The sequence below is a fragment of the Columba livia genome, chromosome 11 (genome assembly GCF_036013475.1).
Source record: "Columba livia isolate bColLiv1 breed racing homer chromosome 11, bColLiv1.pat.W.v2, whole genome shotgun sequence".
In the NCBI taxonomy this organism is placed as follows: domain Eukaryota; kingdom Metazoa; phylum Chordata; class Aves; order Columbiformes; family Columbidae; genus Columba; species Columba livia.
Genome location: NC_088612.1, coordinates 18,140,132 through 18,164,993, shown reverse-complemented (window position 1 = coordinate 18,164,993; position 24,862 = coordinate 18,140,132). Strand labels below are relative to the sequence as shown.

General features: G+C 40.1%; 1 protein-coding gene across 23 annotated transcripts in view; it reads left to right on the top strand.

The window, feature by feature from the left end:
- The first annotated feature begins 6,644 nt into the window (after positions 1-6,644).
- HMG20A (high mobility group 20A) overlaps positions 6,645-24,862 on the top strand; it is a 170,748-nt gene continuing 152,530 nt past the window's right edge. For 4 of the 23 annotated variants that reach the window (XR_010475281.1, XR_010475280.1, XR_010475279.1 and 1 more), the window contains exon 1: positions 24,648-24,743. Coding sequence is in view for 17 of the 23 variants with exons in the window: in XM_065076228.1 (XP_064932300.1) it covers positions 10,693-10,731; positions 12,451-12,521; positions 24,648-24,743 (206 nt within the window). In the remaining 6 variants the exon portion in view is untranslated. Of the gene's footprint in view, positions 7,044-7,065; positions 7,394-8,605; positions 8,721-10,667; positions 10,732-12,450; positions 12,522-23,350; positions 23,491-24,647; positions 24,744-24,862 lie in introns of those variants that run through there. The other 19 variants (XR_010475284.1, XR_010475283.1, XM_065076228.1 and 16 more) reach the window with 18 other exon arrangements.

The window sequence follows — 24,862 nt, the reverse complement described above, 5'->3', positions numbered from 1 at the left end:
TAAAGACATTTTTAAGAAGCCCTGCCATAATATTTTTTTACATTTTGTTGCTACAATGGAAACATACATTATTGACAGCTTCATTAGCAGGAATGCAGGTTTGAGACTTGCTTGCCAATAATCTGGTACTGCAGCTCTTTAAACAACCAAACTTCAAGAAAAAACCTTGCCTTATCAAAACACAGTTTTACAGATACAAAGCTCTAATATAGTCAGTGTTTATGCCTTGGATGTATATTCAACACCCAGTTCAGTGAGTTGTTCCACTGACTACAACAAACTGCAAACCCTTTCACAATCAAAGCATATGTAATGGATCATATTGAGAGTTTTCATGTGCCACACATTCTCTACATCTTTACTATAAGCTATCTCCCTGCTTCTAAAAACCAAGAATGTCTACAGTTTATAGTAAAAAAATCATTAAATAAACTACCTTCTCCAAGGATGATTCCAAACAGCAGGAGTCACACTCCTTAACCATACAGATCCAGTCAAAGTCTGAGACTGGAGAATATTGTGCAACCTGTTTTTAAGGAAAAATACCCAATCTAGATGAGGGAGGCAGAGAAAGACAACTAGTAAGGCTTAAAACAAATGGAAAACCAATTACACAACATGACTTACTCCTCCATGGAAAACTTCTATACTAATATTTATTCTCCCTGAGTTTGTATACATTTGCATTAATCTTCAAATTTTATTAACGCAACATTGAGGTAATTCTGAGCCTTTACAGAGAGAATCGGTGATTTTAACATAGTTCCAAACAGGCTCAGGGATTACTCCGCAGAAGGCTACTAGGGGCTAACACTAGATAGAGAGAAAAGCAAAACGTGCCTGAGGAAAAAAGGTGATAAAAGACTAATAGTTACACAAGGACCTTTTCAAGTCAAGGGCTATAGGACTTTTAAGTGTCTCCATTACTGTCAGACATGCATGTTTTTAAATGTACTGGCAAATTTTGTGGGGAGATTACATTATTTTTGTTTTTTAAACTGTTCTTTCTTCCTCTTGCCACATTGAAAAAGCCCACAGAAAGGACATCAGTAAGTATAAAAGCAAAACAATGATACTCACTAAAAGGCTATTTGGCAGCTGAGACAACAGCAAGAGCATCTGTGATATGCAGAGACTTATAGTAAGATGGAATATACATTAAGTCAGTTCAGAAAGATGACTATATTTGTTTGCATTTATAGCATACATTTAAATGAAGGTTCTTCCGACAGTAAGAGCCTCAGTGCTGGAAGACTGGGTGTAAATATACACATGCAGAATTTACATATTTGTATTATATGCTGTCTTCCTCCTTTGATGACCTTTATAGAGAGGCCTGTATAAATACAGCCATCTATCCAAGAAAGAACATTTTAAGATTGAGATTCACACTTATTTAATGCTTTAAAAAAAAAAATACAGATTCTATAGAACCTTTATCAAATAACATAATAATCCAAATCTGCCTAACACCAATAAGGTTGTGTTTGGCAAATTTTGTATAGTAGCAATGTTTTCTGAAGCAACACTAACTTTATGAAGTAAGTGATCTATCTTTTTAGCACCACACTGAACTGGTGTCTCAGACAAGATGTTACTAAAGCAAGTATTGCTAGAAGTGTAAAATGTTTAGCCTGGCATGATTTTTATCTATTTGTTTACTGTGATTTCAAAAACTTTGCTAAGAACATCTCCTGCAGTCAAGAGTGACTGCAATACAACGGTTGTGCATTTTTCAGCATTTATGTTTAAGTGCATGTAAGGTTTTTTTACTTACTCTTAAGTGAAATGTGGGGTAAAGACTATAAATGGAAGGATTTAAAAACGCATTTCACAGATAAAATTTTATAAGTTTTTGCACTTTAAAATGTTAAAATAATTTTTCCCCATGTTGAGCATTTCATTTTATGTGGAAATTAAACATCCCCTGCTCTAAAAGCTGGCAACTAAGAGAAAAACTCCCAAACAGGAAGAACCATTAGTTCTGAAGGCATTTTGTGGTACAGATAGCAAGTGAATGCTGTTAAATAGTTTTTATACCCCATATTTATATATATTTTAAATGTAAACATAACTATTGGGTGATCAAAGTGCATACGGTCAATAAACAGAATTGTAATCTGTTACTGCTACTACAATTTATTAAAAGCATCTCAGTTAAGGCCAGGCCCACACACAAGAGGCATGAGTAGTGAGCCTGAGAAGGGATCTACTATTTGAGATTTTTCCAAGTACTTACACAAAAACTCAGGATTGCAATTTTCCCCAGAATCAAACAGTTCAAAAAAAATCAGTTACAGATGGATTACAAAATACTTCTCTAAGTAGTGTGCTTTAAAACTGCTTTCACGCACATCCTGCACAGCAATACATGATTATAGGGATGACAGAAATGGTGAACTAGGCTTCAGAAGGGTTCTGAAATTCTGTTGTTCTTGGTGTCATCTGAACAGTCATACCCCAAAACACTTTTGGTAAAGCTGGTTTGTACCACAGTGTTTGAAAAGCTAGCATGGTAACTTTTGTAATAGCCAATGGGGTCCCACAGGAATTAACTAAAGTGACCTCAGAGCTACACCCACTGTGTAGTTTTCCTCAACAATCAGGCGATCTCAAATCCTCAGTGCACTTAAAGAGATATGGGGAAAGAAATTGCTTTAGTGACTCAGCCACTTATCTATCTTCGGAAAAAAGAAGAACTGAAAATTTCTTACATGGTTGATAATTTCTGCTTATGATTTAAAAACCCCAAAGATAACACACAGCCTATGATACTAAACCACAATTTATTGAAATGGCAGCTCGAATATTGGACAACTAATTAGAATTGTTACCAAGTAAAAACAAGTCATTTATCCTTGTCACTAGCACTTCAGAAATACTAAAGCTCTCTCATTCTTCTCAGTGTATACTGTTTACTTGTTCTATTTCACTCCACTTTAAAATAGTGAAAGTCAACTAGCAAGTCTTATTCCAGTTTGCAATCTGTATTTTTCCACTCTAAATTTAAAACTGTATGGTAATGGAAACTCTACATTTTTGTGCTGATATATATGAAACAATGAAAGTATTTCGGCCTTAGGCCAATGTAAGTCCCAGTGCAATGCTTAGTCCTTAAACAGCGGTCATGTGTGGGAGCACAGAGGGGTGGGAAAACTGGTAATACCGATAAAAACTCTACAGACAAGGTCTCTATATCAGCCTGTCAGAGGTAATGCAAACACAGAAAGTGGCACCATGCTCCAGCAATCCTTTCTGGAGAGTCCGAAGCCTCTTTCCCTTGGCTGTGGACTGTGGCCACACATCTCCTCCTCCAAAATCCATGTTATTTTACATACATATAGAGTGGATTTTGCCTCACTGGTGATTTTTGGCTGCCACTAACAGGCAGTAAACACTATATATGGCTTGCAAACAACTCAACATTATTTCTTTGAGCTTTGCTTGAACTAATAAACCAAAACATGTTTTACAGATTATGATTTTTATATCGTAAGTAGTTAATACCTGATAACTCCAGATGTTTTTGAGAGCAGAAAGATAAAGTTATATTTCCCCTGTGTCAGGTGTTTTCTCCACTATCTCTTTTCATGTCACATGTACTCATAATGTTCACATTACCAGCGCTTTCCATGAGTTCAACGCTACCTCCACATTATACCCATGTCATTTGCATTTCGATATTCTGCCCACACCCGAATGTCAGCTATGACACACTGACTACACAGGAGGGAGCAGCTCAGCAGGATTCCTCGGGAGCTGCAGCAGCACAGGAAGTGGGAACACTGTGGCAGCTGGCAGGAGATGGACCTCATCTCTGATCTGTACCTAAAAATCCCCACTTTAGACCTTTTGGGCTCTTTTTTCAAGGACTGGGGAAAAGAGGGTCTAACAGCCAAATACACATAAAAAAAAGAGAAAGGAGTCTGTGAGTTAACCCCATCTGAAATCAAACCTCATCAAAAAGCAACCAGAACAAGAAATGCAGTGCAGTGACAAGGAGAAAAGCTGCAGATCCCTTCAGAGAAAAGGGGAAAGAAAACATGGGCAAACCAGCAGGGATGGGAGGGTCTAATTCTAAACTGGGATGAGGGGCAGCTCTAGGAAAAAGGGAAACCTAAGAGCAAAGACTAAAGAGGAAAAAAATAAAGGAAAGTAGAGACATAGGAATATAAATTCACAACCAAGGTAGAAAAAACATGTTACAACTTGTTAACTTACAGTAAGCTTTTCACATATTTTTCCTAGCACAATATAGAAGGTTAACAGTGATTACGAATGTCTATGATTCTAATCAATAACTTAAAATAGTTATTTTAACATTGTATTATCCTGTTTAGGCAAGAAAACACTCAGGAGCCATTTAGCCAAACAGATTTTCTAAAGAGCTGAAAAGTCAGAAACACAAGCTGGAATGGTATTTTGCCTCTTTGCTCTCTCTTTCACTGGAACAACCACAAGACTTGCTGATACACAGGGATTGCTGTTTTTCTAAATAACTGTATATTTATTTACATGGTTAATGTATGCCCTGAAAGAGATGGAAGTGCAAGCATGGCATCCATGAATGAAGCTCGCTTTCTTATCAATTGCTCATTTCCACACTGTGCAGCTGAGTGAAAGTGCCTGCTGGCTCCTCACTCAGCAGCTGGTCCCTCCTGCCCAGGCTCAGGAATCACACCCAACCCATCTCTGCTGTTCAGGTGAAGAAGAGGCAAGAGAGCCAAACAGAACAATACAAGAACGTCATTTAGGAAGTCCGTAAATTGAGTTATCTATGCAAAATATCCTAACAATAAGGTAAATCCATCGTAGAATGAAGACATAAGATTAATCATGGAAAGTTACTCATGGAAAAAGTGGTAATTCACTTCTTGCATACTTCTACATTTTAGAGAACAAAATGAGGTTTTCCTGAAAACACACTGGAGCAGTGGCTCTGCCAGGAAGATACTTCGCCTGGATAAATCATCTTAGCTGCTTTACAGACAAAACCTTTTAAGCCAGTGGGAATCTAGATTAAGAGCTCTAACTAGTAAAAACGACCAAATAAAGTATCCACAAGTATTTCCTGCTCTGCTACACCACTGGAATCAAACTGTCTAGATGAGGTTGTAAGTCAAACAAAAGTCACATAGAATTAAATGCATCTTATTTGTAACAAAAGTAGTTGTTCAGCTTGCAGTCTTATGCAAGTTTAAATAAACTTTCTAACTATAGAAGCTAATTAATGGAATTCCATAAAGTTTTGGCTCCTAGAACAACTGTGTGTTCTTTCCTTCCTGCCCATGTATTCTGTGTATTATTTTTTCCACCAAATATCTGAAAATAAATTGTTTTAGCAGACATCTGACAGCCTTTAAGCCACAACAAGTAAGGGGAAGAACTTTGGAGCCCCGTATGAACTGGTTAAAGGACGAAAGCCAAGCTCGACAGAATAAAATGGCAAGAACCTCAAGTAAATTGAAATTATGTTCTTTGAGAAGGGACCCCTGTTAAGTCTGAGGTCAGAGATCCATCAGACAATGCTCCTCCTCCTCCTTGCGTTCACCTAAGAGCAGTCTGGCCATTCTATGCTAAATATCAGCTGCTTAATAAGTAACTAACCACCATAGTCTATTTACATCCTTTCACTTACTGTCCCAACGAAAATCTCAGCTTTTCCAGTCTAGTCGCAGGTACACTTGAAACAAAAACAGGCAAACAGACCGAGCCACCTAAAAGTCCTTCAAGAAAAAAGGAAGCGCGGAAAGCCCGAAAGGAGGATGGAATGTAGCTACACGAGTACAGGCTAAAACGTAAAGTCTTTAATGTCAGGAACACACAACAGAGTGAGGACAGAGCCCCGACAGGGACAGCATTCACCTGGCACCTAGAGCGGCTTTATCGTTGGGAAATTCCTAGAAGGTGCCAGCTCCGCAGCCGCCCGGCGTTCCCTGGCAGGCTCCGGCACAATATATTTAGCGCAAGATCACGCCGCAAAACTCCCAGCCGAGGTGTGGGCAGAAGAAAGCGCCCTTTGCCGCCGCAGGCCCCGGGGGCCGTCGGCAGCGACCAGGGGGCCCAGCGCCGCGGCCGGAGGCGAGAACGCCGCACGGCCCCGCGGGGGCCCCGGGGCGGCTGCCGGCGCCACTCAGACCCTCCGGGCGCAACTACAAGCGGCGCCGCCCGCCGAGGCCACGGCAGGACCCCCGCGGGAAGAACGGGCAGGAGGCGGCCGCGCTCCCCTCGCCCCCCGGCGGGCCGCGCCGAGGCCCCTTCCCGCTGCCCCCGCCCGGGGCCTCGCTGAGGAAACACGAGCCTCCCGCGCGGGCAGCGCACGAGCCGGCGCGAGGCTGCCGCCGCTCCCCGGCCTCCCCCCACCACCAAAAGGGCCAGCACCCCCTCCCGCCCCCGGGCTCGGACCGGCCCCTCACCTGGCACGGGCTCCCCAGCCCTACGGTGCCTCCCGCGGGCAGGCAGCGGCGGCTACACCGAGGAGGCTCCGTCAGGGCCGGCTCCCGCAGCCACCGAGCCCCGGAGAGGAACCAGCTCCGGGACGCGGCTGAGAGCGCCGCACCCGCGCGCAACAACTAACTCCGGGCGCCGCCGCCGCGGCCCGGGCCCGCCCCGCCGCGCACCGCCCACCACGCGCACAGCAGAGGAGGCGGGGCCCGGCGGGCGGAGCTCGCGCAAGAGGACTACAACTCGCAGCGTGCCTCGCGCTCCTCCCTCAGAACTTGTCCCGCGCATGCGCTCGCGCATGTAGGTAATGTGCTTCCGCTAGCGGAGAGAAAGTAGTCCTGGTGTGTTGTTCGAACTGCTTCTCTACACCAGGCTGCTGGGTGAGGGTTGGGGGCGGTGGATGCTCCTGGCTTGGCTGGGTGTTCTTCTGAGGGGCTGCTCTGGCAGGAGAGGCGCGCTGAGGCGGGTGGCGCATAGATCCGTGTGGGCTGGGGGGAGTGGTAAAGCGGCCGTGCGCGTGCAGTGGGAGGCTGCGCGGACTGAGGGGCGCGAGCTCCGCTGGGCGACCCCCGGGCCCTGTGGGGAGCCGCGCTCCGCAGGTCAGTCCACAGCCCCGCGGGGTTCCTCTCGCCCCCGCTCCTCGCCCGGGAAGGGGGTTGGCGGGTGTCCAGCTCCCGCCGTGGTGGGCGGCAGGGAGCGGCCCCTGTCGCCGCGCTGACGGTGGCCCGGGGCCGGCCTTCCCCAGGCCAGGCCCGGCGGGCTTCGCTCCGGTCCCCCGCCTGCCCCGAGCCTGCCGACGGGTGCCCCCTTGCTGCTGCCCTCCTGTGTGAGGGCTGGGGGACCGACTTGGGTGAGGGGAAAGAGCCTGGTGAGAGTCTAGGTACTTAGCTTTTTGTACTCTTCCTTATAACCCTCCTCTCTTCCCTCGGCTCCCACGAAGTGGTAAGAGGTAATAATAATATTCGGTGGATCCTTAATTCTAGTTATTTATTGTTTCATTATGTTCACTTATTATTCTCTTGTCAAGCAGATCATTTATCATAATATGGTTTTCTGATACTTCTTTCTGCTAATAGGTTTTTTTCATTCAGGTCCCAATACATTTCTTATGGTTGGGGTGGCAAAAAGAGCCCCAGGCTTTGAATTGAAATCCCCGGAGCCACGTGTCTGGGGAGGCCCCTTCATTCATTCATTCATCCATCCATCCATCCATCCATCCATCCTCTGGAGCAGCAGCACTGGATGAACCCGGGCTGGTCCTCATTGCTGGGGAAAGTGAAACTGACCGACATTGGCGTGGGGAGAGAGCTGGGAGGAGGTGTAGAGCTGGATCTTAGGGATAATCAAAGGAAAGAACCCCAAGATCAACCTTTTGAGAAAGATTTATGTGACTTAGTGTGGATTTATTGGCATCAAGGAAAATTAGGGAAGGCAGGACAAATATAAATCCTCTTTTTTTGCTTGGTAGGAAAAAGGAAAATCGTGTTCACATAGAAAGGGAGCTTCTGCTTTCTAGAAAAGTAGCCTCTAGTTTGTTTTGGCTGCACTTGCCTATGAATAAAAAATGCTCGTTAGTGTGCACCTCAATATATGTGTATGTATTTATTTATCAATTACATACAGGTATTCCTGTGCTGATATATGCAGTATAAAACATACTCAAAAATAGAAGATAAACATGAAATTGGAACCTTTAAAAAAATATTATTAATTACTGTTACAAAAATGTTTTCTTCCTTACACCTTAGCGGATTGTCTTGCAAGTGTGACCCACTTTAGAGACCACTATTCTAGAATGCTTTAATTTCAAAATTTGGTTACAACTACCCTCTTCTGAGTAAATAGAAGTTTGAGTGTCATGTCAGTGCTAGTGCCGCTGCAGAGAAAATGTTTGTGTTGTTTTCCTGTGAATGTTTTTTTCCTTTGATTGCTCATGGTGAGGCACGTAAAGGGGTAATATGGCAGATACACCTTTTGTGGCTCAGAACAGGGAGAAGGAAATCATGTTTTCACACATATGTTTTTTTAGTGCCTGGGAATAGGGTTCAACTCATCTGTGTACCTGACTGTTAGGAGGTGACTATAACAAATTCTAGTACTTTGCAATAAAGTAACCAAGAGGAGAGAGATTCTTACTGTCTTCCATTTTGTGTTCTTGCAGGACATCTTCCTTTGACAAGCCTAGGCTGTGTCTGATGGCCAGGGACCGCACAGAGAACTGAGAAGATGTGCTGATTTCCTCCGTGCTCCTGTACTTCTGAATAAAAGCAGTGACTGTGAGCAGTGTTTTTCCTTATACCTGTATTACAAAGTTATTTTTAGTATCACAGCACAGGAATTAAGAAAACTGTAAACTAATGTGTTCCAGTTAATTTTGTTAGCGCATCTGTTTGTCACGTGTTTAAATAAAGGGTCACTTAGTATCAGGGTGTGCCCAGTTAGCAAGGTACGTGTTCTAGCCTGACAAAGCAAGCTCAGCCTTCCATACTGAGTGCTTCTCTTTGATTAAATAGGACTTGTTTTAGGGTCAGTTCTTGGATGAGATTTTTGTCACTGACTGGGATAAAGGTTACAGGCAAACTAAGCGCATGTTTCACTGAAACAAGCTGATATGGGCTTCTGAATTCTTGCTGTACCTCCTCCCCAGGCTGTGGTTGAAAAACTAAAGTACTCCCGCTTACTGTTACTGAAGTGCATGTAAAGCTGTGCTGATTTTTTTTTTTAGTTTTGTGGCATGGGCTGTGAGAACCTGTTAGAGCACAGGTGAAGAGGCTGCACTTATAATAATGGGGATACTTTTCTGGTAATGATCCAAGAGAGAGAAGGGTAACTCGAGTATTTCAGAAGCATGCGCATGCTATTTTGAGGACAGTAAGTAAATGAAGAAAGGTTGTCTTTTTTCTTTTTGCTAGTTGTTCATGAACCCGACAAAATGCCCTTTATATCTATAATTTGATTGGCCATTAAGAGCTCTCAAAGCTTGGTTGCTTTCTCTATTCCTTGAGGCTTTTTTTTTTTTTTACTTCCAAGATTTCCCTTGGTAAGAGAGGGGGAGTATTTCTTGCTTTCATGGGAACTGTTAAACTTCAGTTCTTTTTAAGAGATGAAGTGGTGAATAAAAAACATTTTGACACTGAGTGTTTACTAGATGTGAATTTACTAAGAACAGTTTGTTTTCAGAAACCACCATTATTTTCCCCAGTGGATTTGTTCATGAAAGCTTCTAAGGCTAGTTGGTGTCTATTTGAAATATACAGTGCAAGTGGTAACTAAAATTTTTATTAGTAATGTAGGTCAGCCCCCACTGGTAAGATCTGCAATGTCTCTGATGTTGTGTTGTTGTCTGTCTATAGAAGTGGCTTGTTCTTTTACCAGTGGCATAGTTGCTCCAGTGGCCTCAGTAGCTCAGATGGCAGCTGTTAGTTTTTACTATGTGTGGTCTGATACTGATCTTTGTGTTTTGTGGGCAAAAAAATGGATGTTTGTATGTGCACTGCCAGTGTTACTCTCAGTGGGATAAGGTAGGTGGTAAGCAATATAAAACAGACTGGCCTTGTAATAATCTCTTCTGTAATGGGATTGTTGGGATGTATCTGTTAAAGTTTCTTCTATGCAAGTTAATCTCTCAGAGGGTTAATTCTTATTAAAGGAATAACTTGAAACATTCATACCTCTCTATTGGCGACAAACCTGAGAGTGAGGTTTTATTTCTGAAAGGCTACTTAATAACAGTGTGATGACAACTTTTGATGGATTGCAGATAGAGGTAATTTTGGATGACTGTTTATCTGGGAGAAATCTTCATTCTGTGCTATAGGGGAACAGAACCAATTATGGTGAAATAACTGAATACCTCTAAATTTATTAGGGAATCTTCCTTGTTCCTTGACCTTACTCTCACAAACACTGATGCACTTTGAAGGAAACTTGTCTTTCAGAAATGACATGAAAAACATTACTGACTAGATTTATTTAACAGTAAATATGTTAAATGGAAGGTGTGCAAAGTTGTCTTCAAAGAGGCTTATTAATGATTTTGATCCTAGAAACAAATGATCTTGCTCTCCTTTGCAGAACACGGAGCGAATAGCTGACTTCGGCTGACTGATTTCAGTCTTTTGGAACATACATCTTACATGGCATACAATGAATAACAAAATCGATCTTGTACTTCATTGCTTCTGAAATACTTATGACTTGGATTGTTTGTACTGTTTCTTCAGGTGAAATAGAATCTAAGACTTTGGAATGCGTCTTTGGGGCATTATGGCTGGGTTAAGTAATGAGGTGAGCAGCCGACATCTATAGTACAAAAAAATTGCAATAAGATAAAAATGGGAAGAGTTGTTTTAGTCAAAAGACTGGATAAGGTTTTGTTACTGCTAAAGATGTGTGAAGCACATAAACAAGAAATGAAGACAGTGAAATTGTCAGTTAATTGAGTTGTAAAGACTTATTTCTGAATGCTTTTACCATTTTTTTTCCTTCCACTAACTAGTGCAGAACAGATTTCTCGGCAGTTTAGTGAATTAGCAGGGGAAAGTCTACTTTTGTTTTATTGTTGTGTCCGAATATGAAAACATAAATTCATAGCTTTAATTATGCTGTGGTGTCTGAGGGATTGGTTGCAGCCAAAAGAAACTTTCAACAAAGTGTTCTTAATTGCCCTTCAACATATTTGTCATCTCTAGAACTTGTTAGGACTTTAACTGGTGATATATATGATTTGTGCTTTCTGCTTGGGCTTGTCATTCTGAAGGAGCTTGAGCCAGTGAATCTTTGCTGCTGTTGCCTTCTGATTACTAGCACTAATGCACGTCTTTGGCGAACTGTTTCAAAGACCTTATGACATGAAAACTTTTTTTAGCTAGCTGGTAAATTAGTTCAAGGACTTAGTCAAGTTGGAAACCAAACAGGTTGCATGAACAGCAGCGTATGGGGGGGGGGGGGGGGGGGTGTGTGTGGTGTGCAGATGTGGGTGGTTGTGAGAAGACTCGGAGAAAGAAGGTGGGGAACCCTACCTGATCATGCAGCAGTTCAGAGGATGTTACTGTCAGGAAGGGGCATTGCTTTGCTTCCAATTTAGCCCTCTGAACCAGCTCGCTGCATCTGTGTGTGTCACTCTGGCTCAAGAGGAACAGAGGTGCTGTTTGTGGGAGGAATAGGACAACGCCCTTAGATACCACTAGCTGTGATTTGAAGTTAAACTGCAGGGGCTAACCAGCTACTCTGATGGTGCAACTGTTACCTACCATGTCCTTGGATGTGGTAGATGTCCCAGCAAGTGCAGGGAATGAGAGACATGTTTAAAAACAAGCTTAAGTAATGACTAAGGAATATTTTTTATTATTATTATTCTGGGACCTAAATATTTACATAAGCCTTCAGTACGGTTGCTTGTTTTAGTCGGATGAATTCTTGGACCAAATGGTGGTTAAAGCAGATCTGACTTAGCTATGTCTGTTCTGTACCTTCTTTTACTTCAGATAAGTGGTCTGACATGAATTAGTGTGTTTTGTGTATTTTTGTGTTTGTTACTTAAGAAAGAAACAATTTGTTTCTCTTGGAATTCACTTGGCTGCAGTTTCAAAGCTTTGGACATAAGACGGTATGTTGTTTTCTAACTTTGGAGTTATGTTTGCTGTAAACAGGTCATTGACAGAACATGAGTAATGCAAATGAACTTGTTTTTGGAAGAATGGACTGTCTTTGTCGTTGTGTAAGAGTAGGCTAAGTAATAATCACAGGCTTATGACTGGAGCCATAATTATTTGTTGATCAAAATTTGAATTTCTGATGTAATGGCGTGTCCCTTACTAGTGTTCAAAATATGCTATGTCTGACAATATATGGAAAGAGAAAGTGTTAGTCTCTAGTTGGAAAAGCTGTGGCAAAATAAATTCTGGTAATAGTATGAGATTATACAGCAGAGAAAACAGATCAACACCAAGCAAAGTACTAAAATCAGTAAACTGTGAATCTTCTTTCACACTTCTAAATCTGGAGATCGCTGACATCACATTGCTGCCAAGAATACTGGGGGCCAGAGAGAGAGTGTTTCCAGTACAGGATAAATGGTAAGAGAAGAAAGCTTGGTGTACATTTTAGTTTTAAGGTTCTGGTTTGGGTGGTGTATTTTTTACAGGCATGCTAAACCTTTTCCTTTGCTATGGTGTTCCTCTTGTCCCACATATCCAAAGCTTATTTTAAGAACAAGCATAATCTTTCTTGTTTGCGTTTTCACTTACCCTGTATATTGACAAAGACATCTTCGGATACTTAAAGGATGAAAAATTTAGGACACTGTAGGAAGATACACCATTTACAGCTACCATAGCTTCAAATACACAAGCATCTTGTTGGAATATCTCATTAATCACAAATTGTATAGGATTTCTAGAGCAGATGAGCGAATCTTAAAAGTCTCCAAAAATCCTCAACTATATAGTCATATTAGCATTCTCTTATTTTTCCTGCAGGATCTATTTCTTACTGAGTAGGTTTTACATTAGTTCTTATTTCTTGCATCTGATTGTTTGTGATTGCCTCAACAAAGGAGGGCTCTAAAACAGGAGCTGGAGGTTTGTGACTCCAAACAGAGTACCCAAGCAGCGATAAACAGGGAGAAACTTGGAAAACTTAGTGGAGGCAGTGTAGCATTAAAGATAAAATGTGCACATTGTTTCTTGTTGGGGTTTTAACTTTGCCAGTGCAAAATTAAATAACCACAGGAAAAAAGATAATCTTCATCTGTGTCTGGTTAGCATTGTAGCTATGTAAAACACATGGCATAGCAAGTTTTTTTCAGTCCTGACATCTAGTTCATTACTGTCATAGGTAACCATACTAAAGTCTTTTGGAGCGGATTTCTGGCTTGGGGTGCATTTACTATGGTGTGCTTTATCTGCTTTTGCACGACTCATGCTACTGATGAAATGAAATTGAGATAAACAATGTCTGTCTAAATCCTCACTGTTCTACTATCTGGGAAGCGTGGCAGCATAGACTTCAGCTAGTCTTCTGCTGAGTTTAGTTAAGAAAGGGTATTTGCTCCAATTTATATACAATATCAAGAGCCAGCGTAATAAGTATCCTTTGTTTGAACAAATTAATCGGAATTTGTGGAATTCAAGTTTTGTTTCCAGACTCCTGGGAAAGAATGTCAGCTTTCATCAGGAGAATAAATGTTTAGCTTTAAATTAGAAAGAAGAAAAAATAAAAATGTCAGGTCAGCTTATGAGATAATCCTAGTTTTTTCTGGTAATCATATTTCCTCCCACTTATGACTATTTTGGGGGTCACAGTTACTGGAATAGTTTCAAACGTTTTTCATTTGTGACACCACGAGAATTTTAGTGAGAGCTGAATCACAGAATGTCAGGAATTGGAAGGGACCTCAAAAGCTCATCCAGTCCAATCCCCCTGCCGGAGCAGGAACACCCAGATGAGGTTACACAGGAAGGTGTCCAGGCAGGTTTTGAATGTCTCCAGAGTAGGAGACTCCACAACCTCCCTGGGCAGCCTGGTCCAGTGTCTGTCACCCTCACTGAGAAGAAGTTTCTTCTCAAATTTAAGTGGAACCTCTTGTGTTCCAGTTTGAACCCATTACCCCTTGTCGTGTCATTGGCTGTCTCTGAGAAGAGCCTGGCTCCATCCTCCTGACACTCAAACCTTTATATATCTGTAAACATTAATGAGGTCACCCCTCAGTCTCCTCTTCTCCAAGCTAGAGACCCAGCTCCCTCAGCCTTTCCTCATAAGGGAGATGCTCCACTCCCTTGATCATCTTTGTTGCCTTGTGCTGGACTCTCTCCAGCAGTTCCCTGTCCTTCTGGAACTGAGGGGCCCAGAACTGGACACAATACTCTGCCCTGGTGAGACTACATCTGGAATAGAGGGGAAGGAGATCCTCTCTCAACCTGATAACCTTGGGCTTTAGGGTTTTAGAAATGTAAGTTGCTAACTCTTGGCTGTGCTACTCACATCCCTTTTTTTTCTGCCAGCGGCAATGCTCATTGTATCCTCTAATCTGACGTAAACTAATTTGATAAATGGACTAAAAGCTATTCTGGTTCTTTAACATGCTGAAATAGAGGACTTGTATAGTGAGCAGAGGTGCCAGGCTGAATATGATGCGATACAAGTAGTTAGTAGTTAAATAAGCTTAGGCTGCCATAGAACTGTCACCTAAGGCAGTGGAGAGCTGTTGTCTGCAACTTCTGGCACTTGGCTTATCTCCATGCAGGCAGTTGACCTTTCTGAATGCTTCTCTTGATGTCATATGAAAACTCCACAACTGACTACTAGCAGAATGAGTCCCACAAGTTAACTTTGGTAATTGGGGATTGCTCATGTAGCTTAACATGACGGTTTAGCAGGCATGGAAGTGGGAGGTTCCAAATGCATTCTTTTTTCGATAAGCTATGGTATTTCTTTGAGTTCTTTTGACTATGTACCTCAGCTGGTGAAAGATACCCAGCTTCCCCTCTTCCTGCCATTCTCATAAAGGGAAGAGTAACGGAGTTAGAGCAGCTCTGTGAAAAGTCCAGTAATCTATGGAGATTTCAATAACCAGATGAGAAGGGAGCAATGATACAATCTCGGTATTTCTTGATTTATGGAAGTGAGATTAATTCCATATAGCAAAAAAAAAATGTGAACTTTTCTCATTGTTTCATTTTTCTTCCTATGCAACTAGGCAGGAACAGCCAACCAACACAATGCGGGGACTAGATACATCTTGCTCATTAATGCAACTAGTTGGAGTCTGCAAGTTTTTTTTGTGCATGGTTAGAAGATATTTACGTATAAAATGTGGGGTTATCAGGTGATTAACTTAAGAAATGTTACTTAGAAAGGCATTTCAAACAGGAACACAAACAAGTTAATGGTGATTATGACATGGATGCTTGTAGAGGAAAATTTCGGTGTGAAGTGGATGAATGTTTCTGCGTCTTGTTAATTCAATTGTTAGCTGTAAATGAAACAGACTTTATAAAAAAAAAAAAAAAAAAAAGTTTTTTACTAGCTGGAATTTCAGACAGTCTTTCCCAATCAGCTTGATTACTTGGTATAGTTTCAAATATTAGGCTTCTCCTTTTATTTTTCTCTTACATACAAAACTCTGAGACCTAGGCATATTATGCTCTGGATGGGACATATTGAGTGTTCTGTGGTCTCTCAGGAGTCTTTTACTTACATATTGCAACCTGCTCTTGGAGGTTTGTTTACTCATTGCTGTTACTTATTAGGAAGCAGTGTGAGAGGTGAATAGCCTGTTTTGAGAACTATCTACTCATTACTGAAGAATCAGCATGTACTACTTAGGGCAACCAGGTAAGGGTTACTTAAAGGTTTACTTACTTAAGGGCGTCTTCTGGAGTGGATATTTTATCATGGAAAAACAAAGCTCAGTTGAGATGTGAACTGAACCTGCTGCATTCTTTTTAGTGAGCTTACTATGGAGCTTTGGAATGCCATGAGCATATTTTGTCTATAGTTAAACATAGATGACCCTTTCTAGAGGTCAGGAAACAGTTCTAGGGTGGGAATTAGCTGTTTTGGGACGCTGTTAAAGACCAGGAAAGCTAAGCTTCCATTACTGTAATAAATGTTTTATCTCAGGAAGCCCGTAAGCTCAAATAGGATTGTTAAAGTTTTCCTAAAAGCTGAATACTTTTTGCCTTTAAAAACATGATGTTTAAAAAGCAATGTTATTCTTTTTTGATTTTGTTCTGGGGGATGTGGGGAGGAGCAAAATGCAGATGATTGTTTTTTCAGAGGAGCCCTTTTTAAATGAAAAGGGAGTGCAGGTGACTGAAAAACCCCTAAACTAACTTTTAGGATTAAATATTGTGACAGATCCTCAGGTAATCTGTGTACTCACTTCTAACAGGCTGCAAAAGGTAACCAAGAAAAATAACTACATGAATTTGCAGCACTGTGCTTGCCCTTCTGTTTTAAAATGTTTAGGCTTCACAAATCAAAAAAGTGTTGCCTAAACTCTTGTTTTCCATCAGTTTGCTTTGTTACTGATCAAGGCAATGAGCTTCGGATTATGAGGTCATGCTCAGGTGAAATCTATGTTGTAGCCCTTCTGAAAATACAAATATTTTTTCATTTTCCCACTATTTAATGCTGTGTAAACCAGAGTGTTACTGACCTTCTGTCAAAGGTTGTGCAGACTTTAGTTCTTATTTCTCTTTGCAGTAAGAATTGTATAATGTGTATTAAAGTCAGATTCTCACAACTACTTCTAACTGTCTAAAACCATGCAATAACTAAGAGTTAGTTGAGATGTCCAAAATAAAAATGTTAAGATTGATAGCATTTTAAAAACTGTTTCTGGAATTCAGTTGTATTCTTTGCTCTTAGAGATTTCCTTTATGACCTTTTTTAAACCAGCTATGCCTCTTTACCCGTATATAGGGGTGTTGGGATAGCATTTATGCTTTAGCTCAAAGGAACCGTATTTACTTAACAAATATATATAGAAATGAAATAATCAAAAGGAAATGTAAAAGCAGTATAAATCTTTGCCCTTTGCTAAATACAGTAAATACTTAAACCTGAATGCCAACTATCTTTCAGAACATTTATAACTAAAGATGAATTAGGAATCCTTTCAAATGTGAGTGTTTGAGATTTTGTGTATTACATGTGAGACCTCCATCCTTGTGTCTGTTTAGTCTTCAGCTTATTTGAAAAGACTTGTATTTCTCTTTTAGGGCTAAATTTATTGTGTATATAGATCAACTCTGTTTTGCAGAGCTTGTGCATGGTTCCCATCTGAGGAGCAGCTGTGGAAGAGGGAAGTTGGAAGAACAGATTGTTATAGATCTTAGCTGTACTTTTCCCAGGTTCTTGTTTGTTGTTTGTCTCCAAGCTCTAGGCAGTCATGCCCTGCTCTTGGTCACTATTTCCCCCTGGTTTCTTTTGACTTCTTGCCTATGATACACTAGGGACAAAGAAGATATTGCAGCATCAGTAAGACAGTAGGAAGAATTTAGCCACTGTACGCACAGCAGTTAGTTTGGGCTTCTGGAAGTGGTTCGGGGATCAGATGGAATATTGCAAGTTTACCTGTTGTTTTGAGCACTCAGCCTAGGGCATATAAGCATGCTGCTGGTGTGGCTTCTTTCTTTTGTGTCCTGTTTTGTCTGCAAAGATAAGTATTTTCATTATGTATGCAACAGGTGTTCCAGAGATGTGCTGTCTGCCTGCCTCTTCCCATAGCTCATACACATCTCTGGATGTCTAATCTGTTTAAAACTGGAGAGCAGTCAGACTACTCCAGTAGGCTTATGCCACTGTTGACTTCCATTCATGATGCTCAATAGCAGAATTTCCTGTTGCCTTTTAAGGATGAAGATAAGTAAAGCTTTGTTCTAACTTGTCTACAAGTTAATTCTGTTATGCAGCCATGGAAGTATCTGTTTTCTTGAATGATTTACAAATTCGTGGTTTTTCCATTTTGGTGCTGGGAGGGGAATCCTGGTATATGTTCCTAGTAAGAGCATATAGTTACAATCCTTTCCAGTTTCCCTAAAATTTTTTATTCATGTTTTGGGTGTAGTATTTCCCTATAGTATTTACCTTTACACATTTCGTCTGCGGCCTCAGACAATTTTAAAATCTTTTTAGTCCTGGTCTAAGGAGCTATCTGCTGCTTCAGGAGAGAGGCTGCTTTGGTAGGATCGTACTGTCGTTACTGTTTCCTTTTCAGGCATCCAGACAAGGTTTTGTAAGCAATGCCCACTGATATCTTGATACTATGTGAAGCTTGTGGCTGTTCTTTTGTATTTGTTTTTCCTTAGATCTGTTTCTAAAGTCTATACAGATTTTATCCTGTGATGCCCATGATACAGTGTGTGCGAAACAATCCCAAATTAATGCCTGTTAGAAGAGCCATGGTTGAAAATCGATTTTGGTGCACTTCACGCAATATACATCCAAACTTTCATTTCTGATACATATTTATCTATTACTAGATAGCTTTTAGAACAGATTAAAAACAAACAGTCCAATCCAGATCTTTGCTGTTCTTGCTATTAGAAAGAATTTGCTATTATCAGTTCTGTTTATCTTTTAAATGGAAAGAAATAGCAGATTAGAGTGAATGCTATATGCCTGTTATTATTATATGCATAACTAAGGCTATCTAAAAACTGATTTCTTCTAAGTGACAGGTTTTTTGTTTGCTCAAACTCATTTTTAATGTTGGAATAGTACAAGGCAAGAACTAGAAAATGAGACCAAAAATGTATGGAAGCTGCTATGTCTTATTTTTTTTCTAAAGATAAATATTATCTGAAAACAGGCAGAATTAGTTGCCTATTTTGTGTGAGAATCACTGACTCTCCCCACACTTCATTTCCTCTAACCTTTGTCCCTGTGCCCATATCAATGTATTTAAAATATCCAGCTCCATGCTGTCATTGTGGCTCTTGAGGTTGGAGTAGATGCCTTTGTGTTGGGTCATGAAGCCTGTGGTGAGTTTTGTGTTTTGTTTTGTTCTGGTTTTTTTTTGCGTATATATTCAATCCCCTTTTCAGTATATTATCACATAAAAAGTATTCAACCCAATATTCTGTAAAATGGTCAGCAATGACTTGTTTTGGTGGGTATGTGTATGAAAAATTCCCATTTGTATTCCACTGTGGCAGCAGCCAGAGTTTCCTTGCCCAGAATTTAAGTGAATTAGGAGTCTATGGTGTACTTCCCTGCCAACTTCTGTGATGAGTAAAGCTTTGAAAGAGAGCAAGAGTGCTAAAATGACTTTAAAACAACCTTTTAATCTCAGCGGGTGTGTCTACTCCTCAATTATTTTATTTTCAAATATGTAACTTTTCACTGGCCAATCACAATCAGGATTCCTTGACATTCAGTTATCTCTAGTTCAGAATACTTGTTTGGTATTTCAAATCAAAGTAGTTTCTTTTTTCACTTGTGTGACGGTGGTAAATGTTAGAACTGGGCAAACACCATGAAAAGCTTCAGTTCATTTACATTTTTTAATAAACTGCTTTGCTCATGGCACTTTCATGTTTGCATTTCACAAACAATAAAGTGATTTGGTCTTACTGACACAAATGATCAGAGGAACTGAACTTTAATTTTGAAGGAAAGTAACCATTTACTTACTGATGGGGAAGCTAAGAGGATCTGGTAAAGTCTTGGGTAATTTCTAATCCCTGTGGTTTCAGGGAAGTGTCTGTGCTCCAGGCACGATTTGTGTCCATTACATAGTCGGTGGTTGTGGGGTTTCTACAGAGTATCCCTTTTGCCTTGTTAGTGTAAAAGTAGATATTGGAAAACTTCGTCCTGTGAAAGATGAGGTCTCCAGATCTTGGAGGAATTTTCAAGTGATGGAGCAGGTGAACAGGTAGACTAAATTGCCTATAGGAACTGGAAATTCAGAGGAGGTTCTTATGGACAAATTGCAAAAACCAGTGGTGTCCCTGGTAGTTGAATACTTGACTTACCTTAGGATAATTAAAACAAAAAATTATCAAGATTTATTTTAATACTTTTTTTAATGATTGAATGGTTTGTTTTCTCACGTGAGATCTATAACACAAAGATTAAATTAATTCTCCAGAGTTGTATATGTTAGTGTTATTATTTTCAAAGGCAACTGATATTATCGTTAAGAAAATTAATTAAGCATAAAATGAAGTATTCGAATCCGTAGATGCTTAATACCTGCAAATGAAGGGCTGGATAATGAAGCCTTCCCTCTGGGTACCTGTACCACAGTTACTGATTTTAGCTGTCTGGGGTGGATAGCACAACTAAATGTACAGTCATCTCATTGTGGGGGTTTGTTTTCCCTTGAGTGATTTTTAAAAAGCTTGTTTATTGCTGATGCAAAAGTTATTCCATGTATTTGAAAGGAGAGGGAAGTCATTGTGGGGCTGTACTTGCTTTTGTCCGTGTAGTTGAGTATATACCTTTTCTGTGTGAATAAGGGCTTAAATTCCAGGAAACAGGAGGATTTTATATGTATGAGATGTCTTGTGTGTGCCCCATCCTAATGCATTTATATAAATAAGAGTAGAATATAGAATTGAGCACTTGTATTTTTTAAAAAATACATTTTGCAGATGTTTGGCAGCTGTTGCTAAGGTTTGAGTATTAATAGCTTTGTTAGTGTCTGCCACAAATATCAGAATAAGCTAAACATAAAACTAAGCTTTATATCTTTCCCTTCTTTCCTTAAGCTGCTTGGAAATGCAGTGGAACTCTGGAAATTTTTGCCTTCAAGTCTTTATTTTGGTCTCCAGTGTTTCTTTGTTTGTGCTGGCAAGAAGTAAACATAAAAGCAGTTGGCTGTTCTCTGGTATATACTTTTGGGTCTGACAGAAGAACTTGCATCCCATTAGGTTTGACTTGCAATTTTCCTGAAGTCACAAAGACCTTTTGTCTGATGAGTTGCCTGTAGGGAAAGTCCAATTTGATTTTTGCAGTCAAGGATGTTGGATAATATGCTTCTGCTCCAGTTTGATGGAAGAAAATGCTGCTGTCAGGAGAGAATCTGAACTTCCTCTGACAGCTCCAAAAGGATTGTGGTTTTAATTGGAGGTATACTTGCTACAGTTCTCTTTTGGGTATTCTGGCTGCATGTGGACAGACAGGAAGTGATGATCCGAGGGTTTTTTCTCCCAATAAATCATCTGAGTTTAAAATATTTACATTATGAAGTACTCGGATTCCGATGCTTAGATAATGAATACTGTGAGTCTCCTCTGATGTAGCAGAAGCTTACTTTTTTTAAGCTGTTATGCTCTGGATGGTAAGGTTTGGAGCTATTTATTCTGGCAAAGAAGCATGAGAGACTTCAGGAATAAAAAGTATGGGAGAAAAATCCTCGACTCAGCAGTAACATTTCTAAAACTAGAGCTGGCAGTGAGGTAATTGAACTCCTGCAGTGTTTTATAATCACAATGGAAGTTGGATTTTTGGATGCCGACTTCATATTTATATATGCATAGGTGTAATAATATATATTTATAATTTTACCTTTTAATTGGATGACTAAATAGTTTAGTAATTCTTGATTTTTATTTTTTTTTTTTCTTAAGAACCTATGATATGCTACAGTTATTTTTAATTACCCAAGTAATACTGTCAGACCGTGGTGGTACACCGTAGTATTAAGTATGATCTCTCATTGCATACAATGAAGTGTCCAGCTAGAAAATTTAAACTGAAAGATACGGAATACTGTTGCAGATTTTCTGGATCGTGAAGCCTTTGTTTTCTCTGAAAGACGGGGGAAAGGAGAGAAACAAAGATAAATTAGGCCAGATTTTTGATGGCTTAGGATAATGCGGAATCTTCTCTAGGCTCATAAAAAGGTTTAACTAATGTTAGTGTAGGTGACTAATGGCTCTTTGGAAGTTTTATCAATGTTTAAACATTGAGAGCATGGTATGGTAGAAAACTTCTTCATTGGTATTTTTCTTGGAGTTCTGCACACATAATGCTGCTTTGTTCTCTGGAGCTTGAGCTTGCGCTCTTCCTCCTTGATCCTTGTACTTTTTTCACTTTGTTTTTTAGCCTTTTTAAATACTGGTTGGTTTTGCACCCCAAACCAGATATCCAAAAACTCCTCCAGCCACTGTAGGTCAGGTTGTTACTACTGTTCTGCAGTTGGCTATTGTGATGCTGGATGTAGGAAATACAAGGAAAAAAATCAAAAACAAAAACCACCAACCAACTTAAATCTCATGTTTCCGTAGTGCCTGCACTTGGGAGTAAAGTCAGTGCATGGGAGAGCCTGGAGTGTTTGGACCTGAGATAAATTCAGAAAAATGTATTGCTGGCTGTATAGGCTTATCCATAGTAGAGTGGGAGGTATTTGTGTGCTGCTGGCATTCTGAGAACAGTGTTTCTGGTTGAGCAGTATTGTGCTTAAAATGGAAGCAGAATCTCTATGGAAACTCCAAGTGGTGGAAAGACTGAGCATTACAGTTTGGTTTGGCTGTAGTCTTTGCTCCACCCTACAAAATTTGTAAAGGGAATATAATTGAGTACATGCCGGATCTGTCCCAAAATAAATCGCATTTTTTCAAGCACTTTATCAAATGCTGCTGTTAAGAAATTAATCAGTCTTTCTGTATTCTTCAGTTGGTTGGTTTGTTGAGCCAATACAACTAGTAGTGTAACAACAGTACAGGGAACTCAGATCAGCAGCTCTAGTTTGAATTACTTCTATTTGGAGGTGGTGCTCACTTGCGTTGAATTGTAGTGCTTATAAAGGTTTAGAGTTTAACATCAGTTTAAGTTTCGTTTTTGCATTTGGGGTATGTACTAGCCATTGAAGAAGTGTGCATTGTTTCCTGTGCCTTGAATTTAGTCAAGTGTGTCCCATTAGGTGCTTTAGCCAGAGTTTAAATTGACAAAGCTGCACAAATATTCAGAACAAATCTAGATGAAAGTTGCCAACTGTCCTTTTGAAGTCCTGTGAATTCTGTAAAGGCTCAAGTTTGAGAAGTACCAATTCCCTTCCTTCCTCATTACTGTTCTTTCCATTGGGTTTTTGTTTTGCCCATTTTGTTACATTCTTGAAATGAACACATAGCTCTGCATTGGGGTTGAAACTAGTGGCTAATGGCTTTGGAGCAAAGGCATGGGACAGTTTTACATGAAAAATGTGACTGAAAGACTGAGTAAGTTTCTGTCTGTTCTCAGTGAGCTTTTGGGGAATAGTCTTGTTTTCTTGCTTGCTGGAATAGCTTAGAAGCCATTGTAAAATCACTGATGTTAAATTTTCTTAAGGATGTGGCTGAGTATCAATTGAAAAAGTTAGTATCTTTATCATATGGGTTAAATTAAAAACAACAAAATGCAGTGTGTGTTCTATCAGCTTCCTGTGTTTGTGTGCTGTTTATGTCAAGGTTCATGTCCAGCTGCCTCCCCACAGTCTGAAAGCAACCTTAGACTGTGCTGCTGATGACTAACTAGGTCCAGATGTGTCCAGGCAAATCGGGGACCTGGTGAGAAGGTCACAGTGGGCGTGAGGGACAGAAGTGTTTGGAAATGGTATGTTCACATGTAGAGGATATATATTTTAAGATGCGTATTAGAGTGATAGGTGCCAATAGATTGACAGGGTGAGGATGAGAAGTCGTCCTTGAGGTCCCTTCCAATCCCTAACATTCTGTGATTCTGTTTTAGTCTAATTGCTGAAGCTTCCTTTTTTGAAGATATTAGGACTTTTTCCTTAACTGACAAATCTTAAAGATTGTATAACATAAAGCAAATCTTCATTAGTCTCTTACTTGACAACTGCATGAAGCTATTTATGTTGTAGAATTATTAGCTGCGCTTAAATAGCTTTCTGGGCTTCAAAGAGGAGCTCTTTCAAATGAGTTGAATTTTCAGATTTTCTTGTAATATATGAAGCCCCAGCTTTGTTGTGGATGCTTTTCTACATGTTAGGAAATATTTTTCTTCTTTCTTTAATAATTAAAATCCTATATATTCCACCACAGTATTTTGCCAGTTTTCCTAGAAGCATTGTATTATTTGAGTTTTCTTCCTTTTTATGTCAGAGGTACTATTATAGTTTTTGAGAGAAAGCATAATGTACAGTTCTGGTTCAGAGAACTGCAGATGTATCTGGAGGTCATCTTAGTCCAGCCTCCCACTCAAAGCAGGACTGTTGCCAATGCTTGTTTAGGTCAGTTACAGCTTTGTGTAACTGAGCATTTAAAATCTGCAAGCCAGAGTTCCTTCTTGAGGTAGAGGCCTCAAAGCTATACTCAGCTCATGGTAGAGCAGGAATTAGATTCCTTCATTCCTGGTTGAGTTTGTCTTACACATGAGCAAAGGGTATTTCTCTGCTGGAGTTCAACATCTACGCCACCTAGAAGCAGTGTGCTTGCTTAGCTTTAATAATTTTTTAGATAAGGAATCAGAATGATGAGTCTCTTAAGGATGTGGCATTGGCACAGGGCTCAGTTAAGAGGGAAACTCTGAATTGAAGCATCATTTATGATCTTTCTTCTCTGACCTTAAGCACAGCTGCCTATAGCTGTCTGGCCTCAGAGCAGATCCTATGACCAGCCAATTGGTTTACAGGGTAAAAAAAAAAAAAATCTGTGTTATGTTGTGATGTTTAAACTAAAGTTCTGCTAAAGGGAAACAATTAGATAATTAACTTACCTTTTTTCTCCTTTTAAATTTTTTTTTTTTAGCAGAGGTATGGAGAACTTGGTGGCTGGCTCCACCCTTCCTACACTTTTTGCAGATGAAGATGGATCTAAGGAAGGTGGTGAAATTACTGTAACTGGGTAAGCAACTATTTATTTTTAACCTTCAGCTGATAGATACTATCTCTAGTCTTGCTAAGGAAATAGTTTCAGTGGAAGGAGGGCATTCGAAGTAATTTATAAAACAAAAAAATAAATCC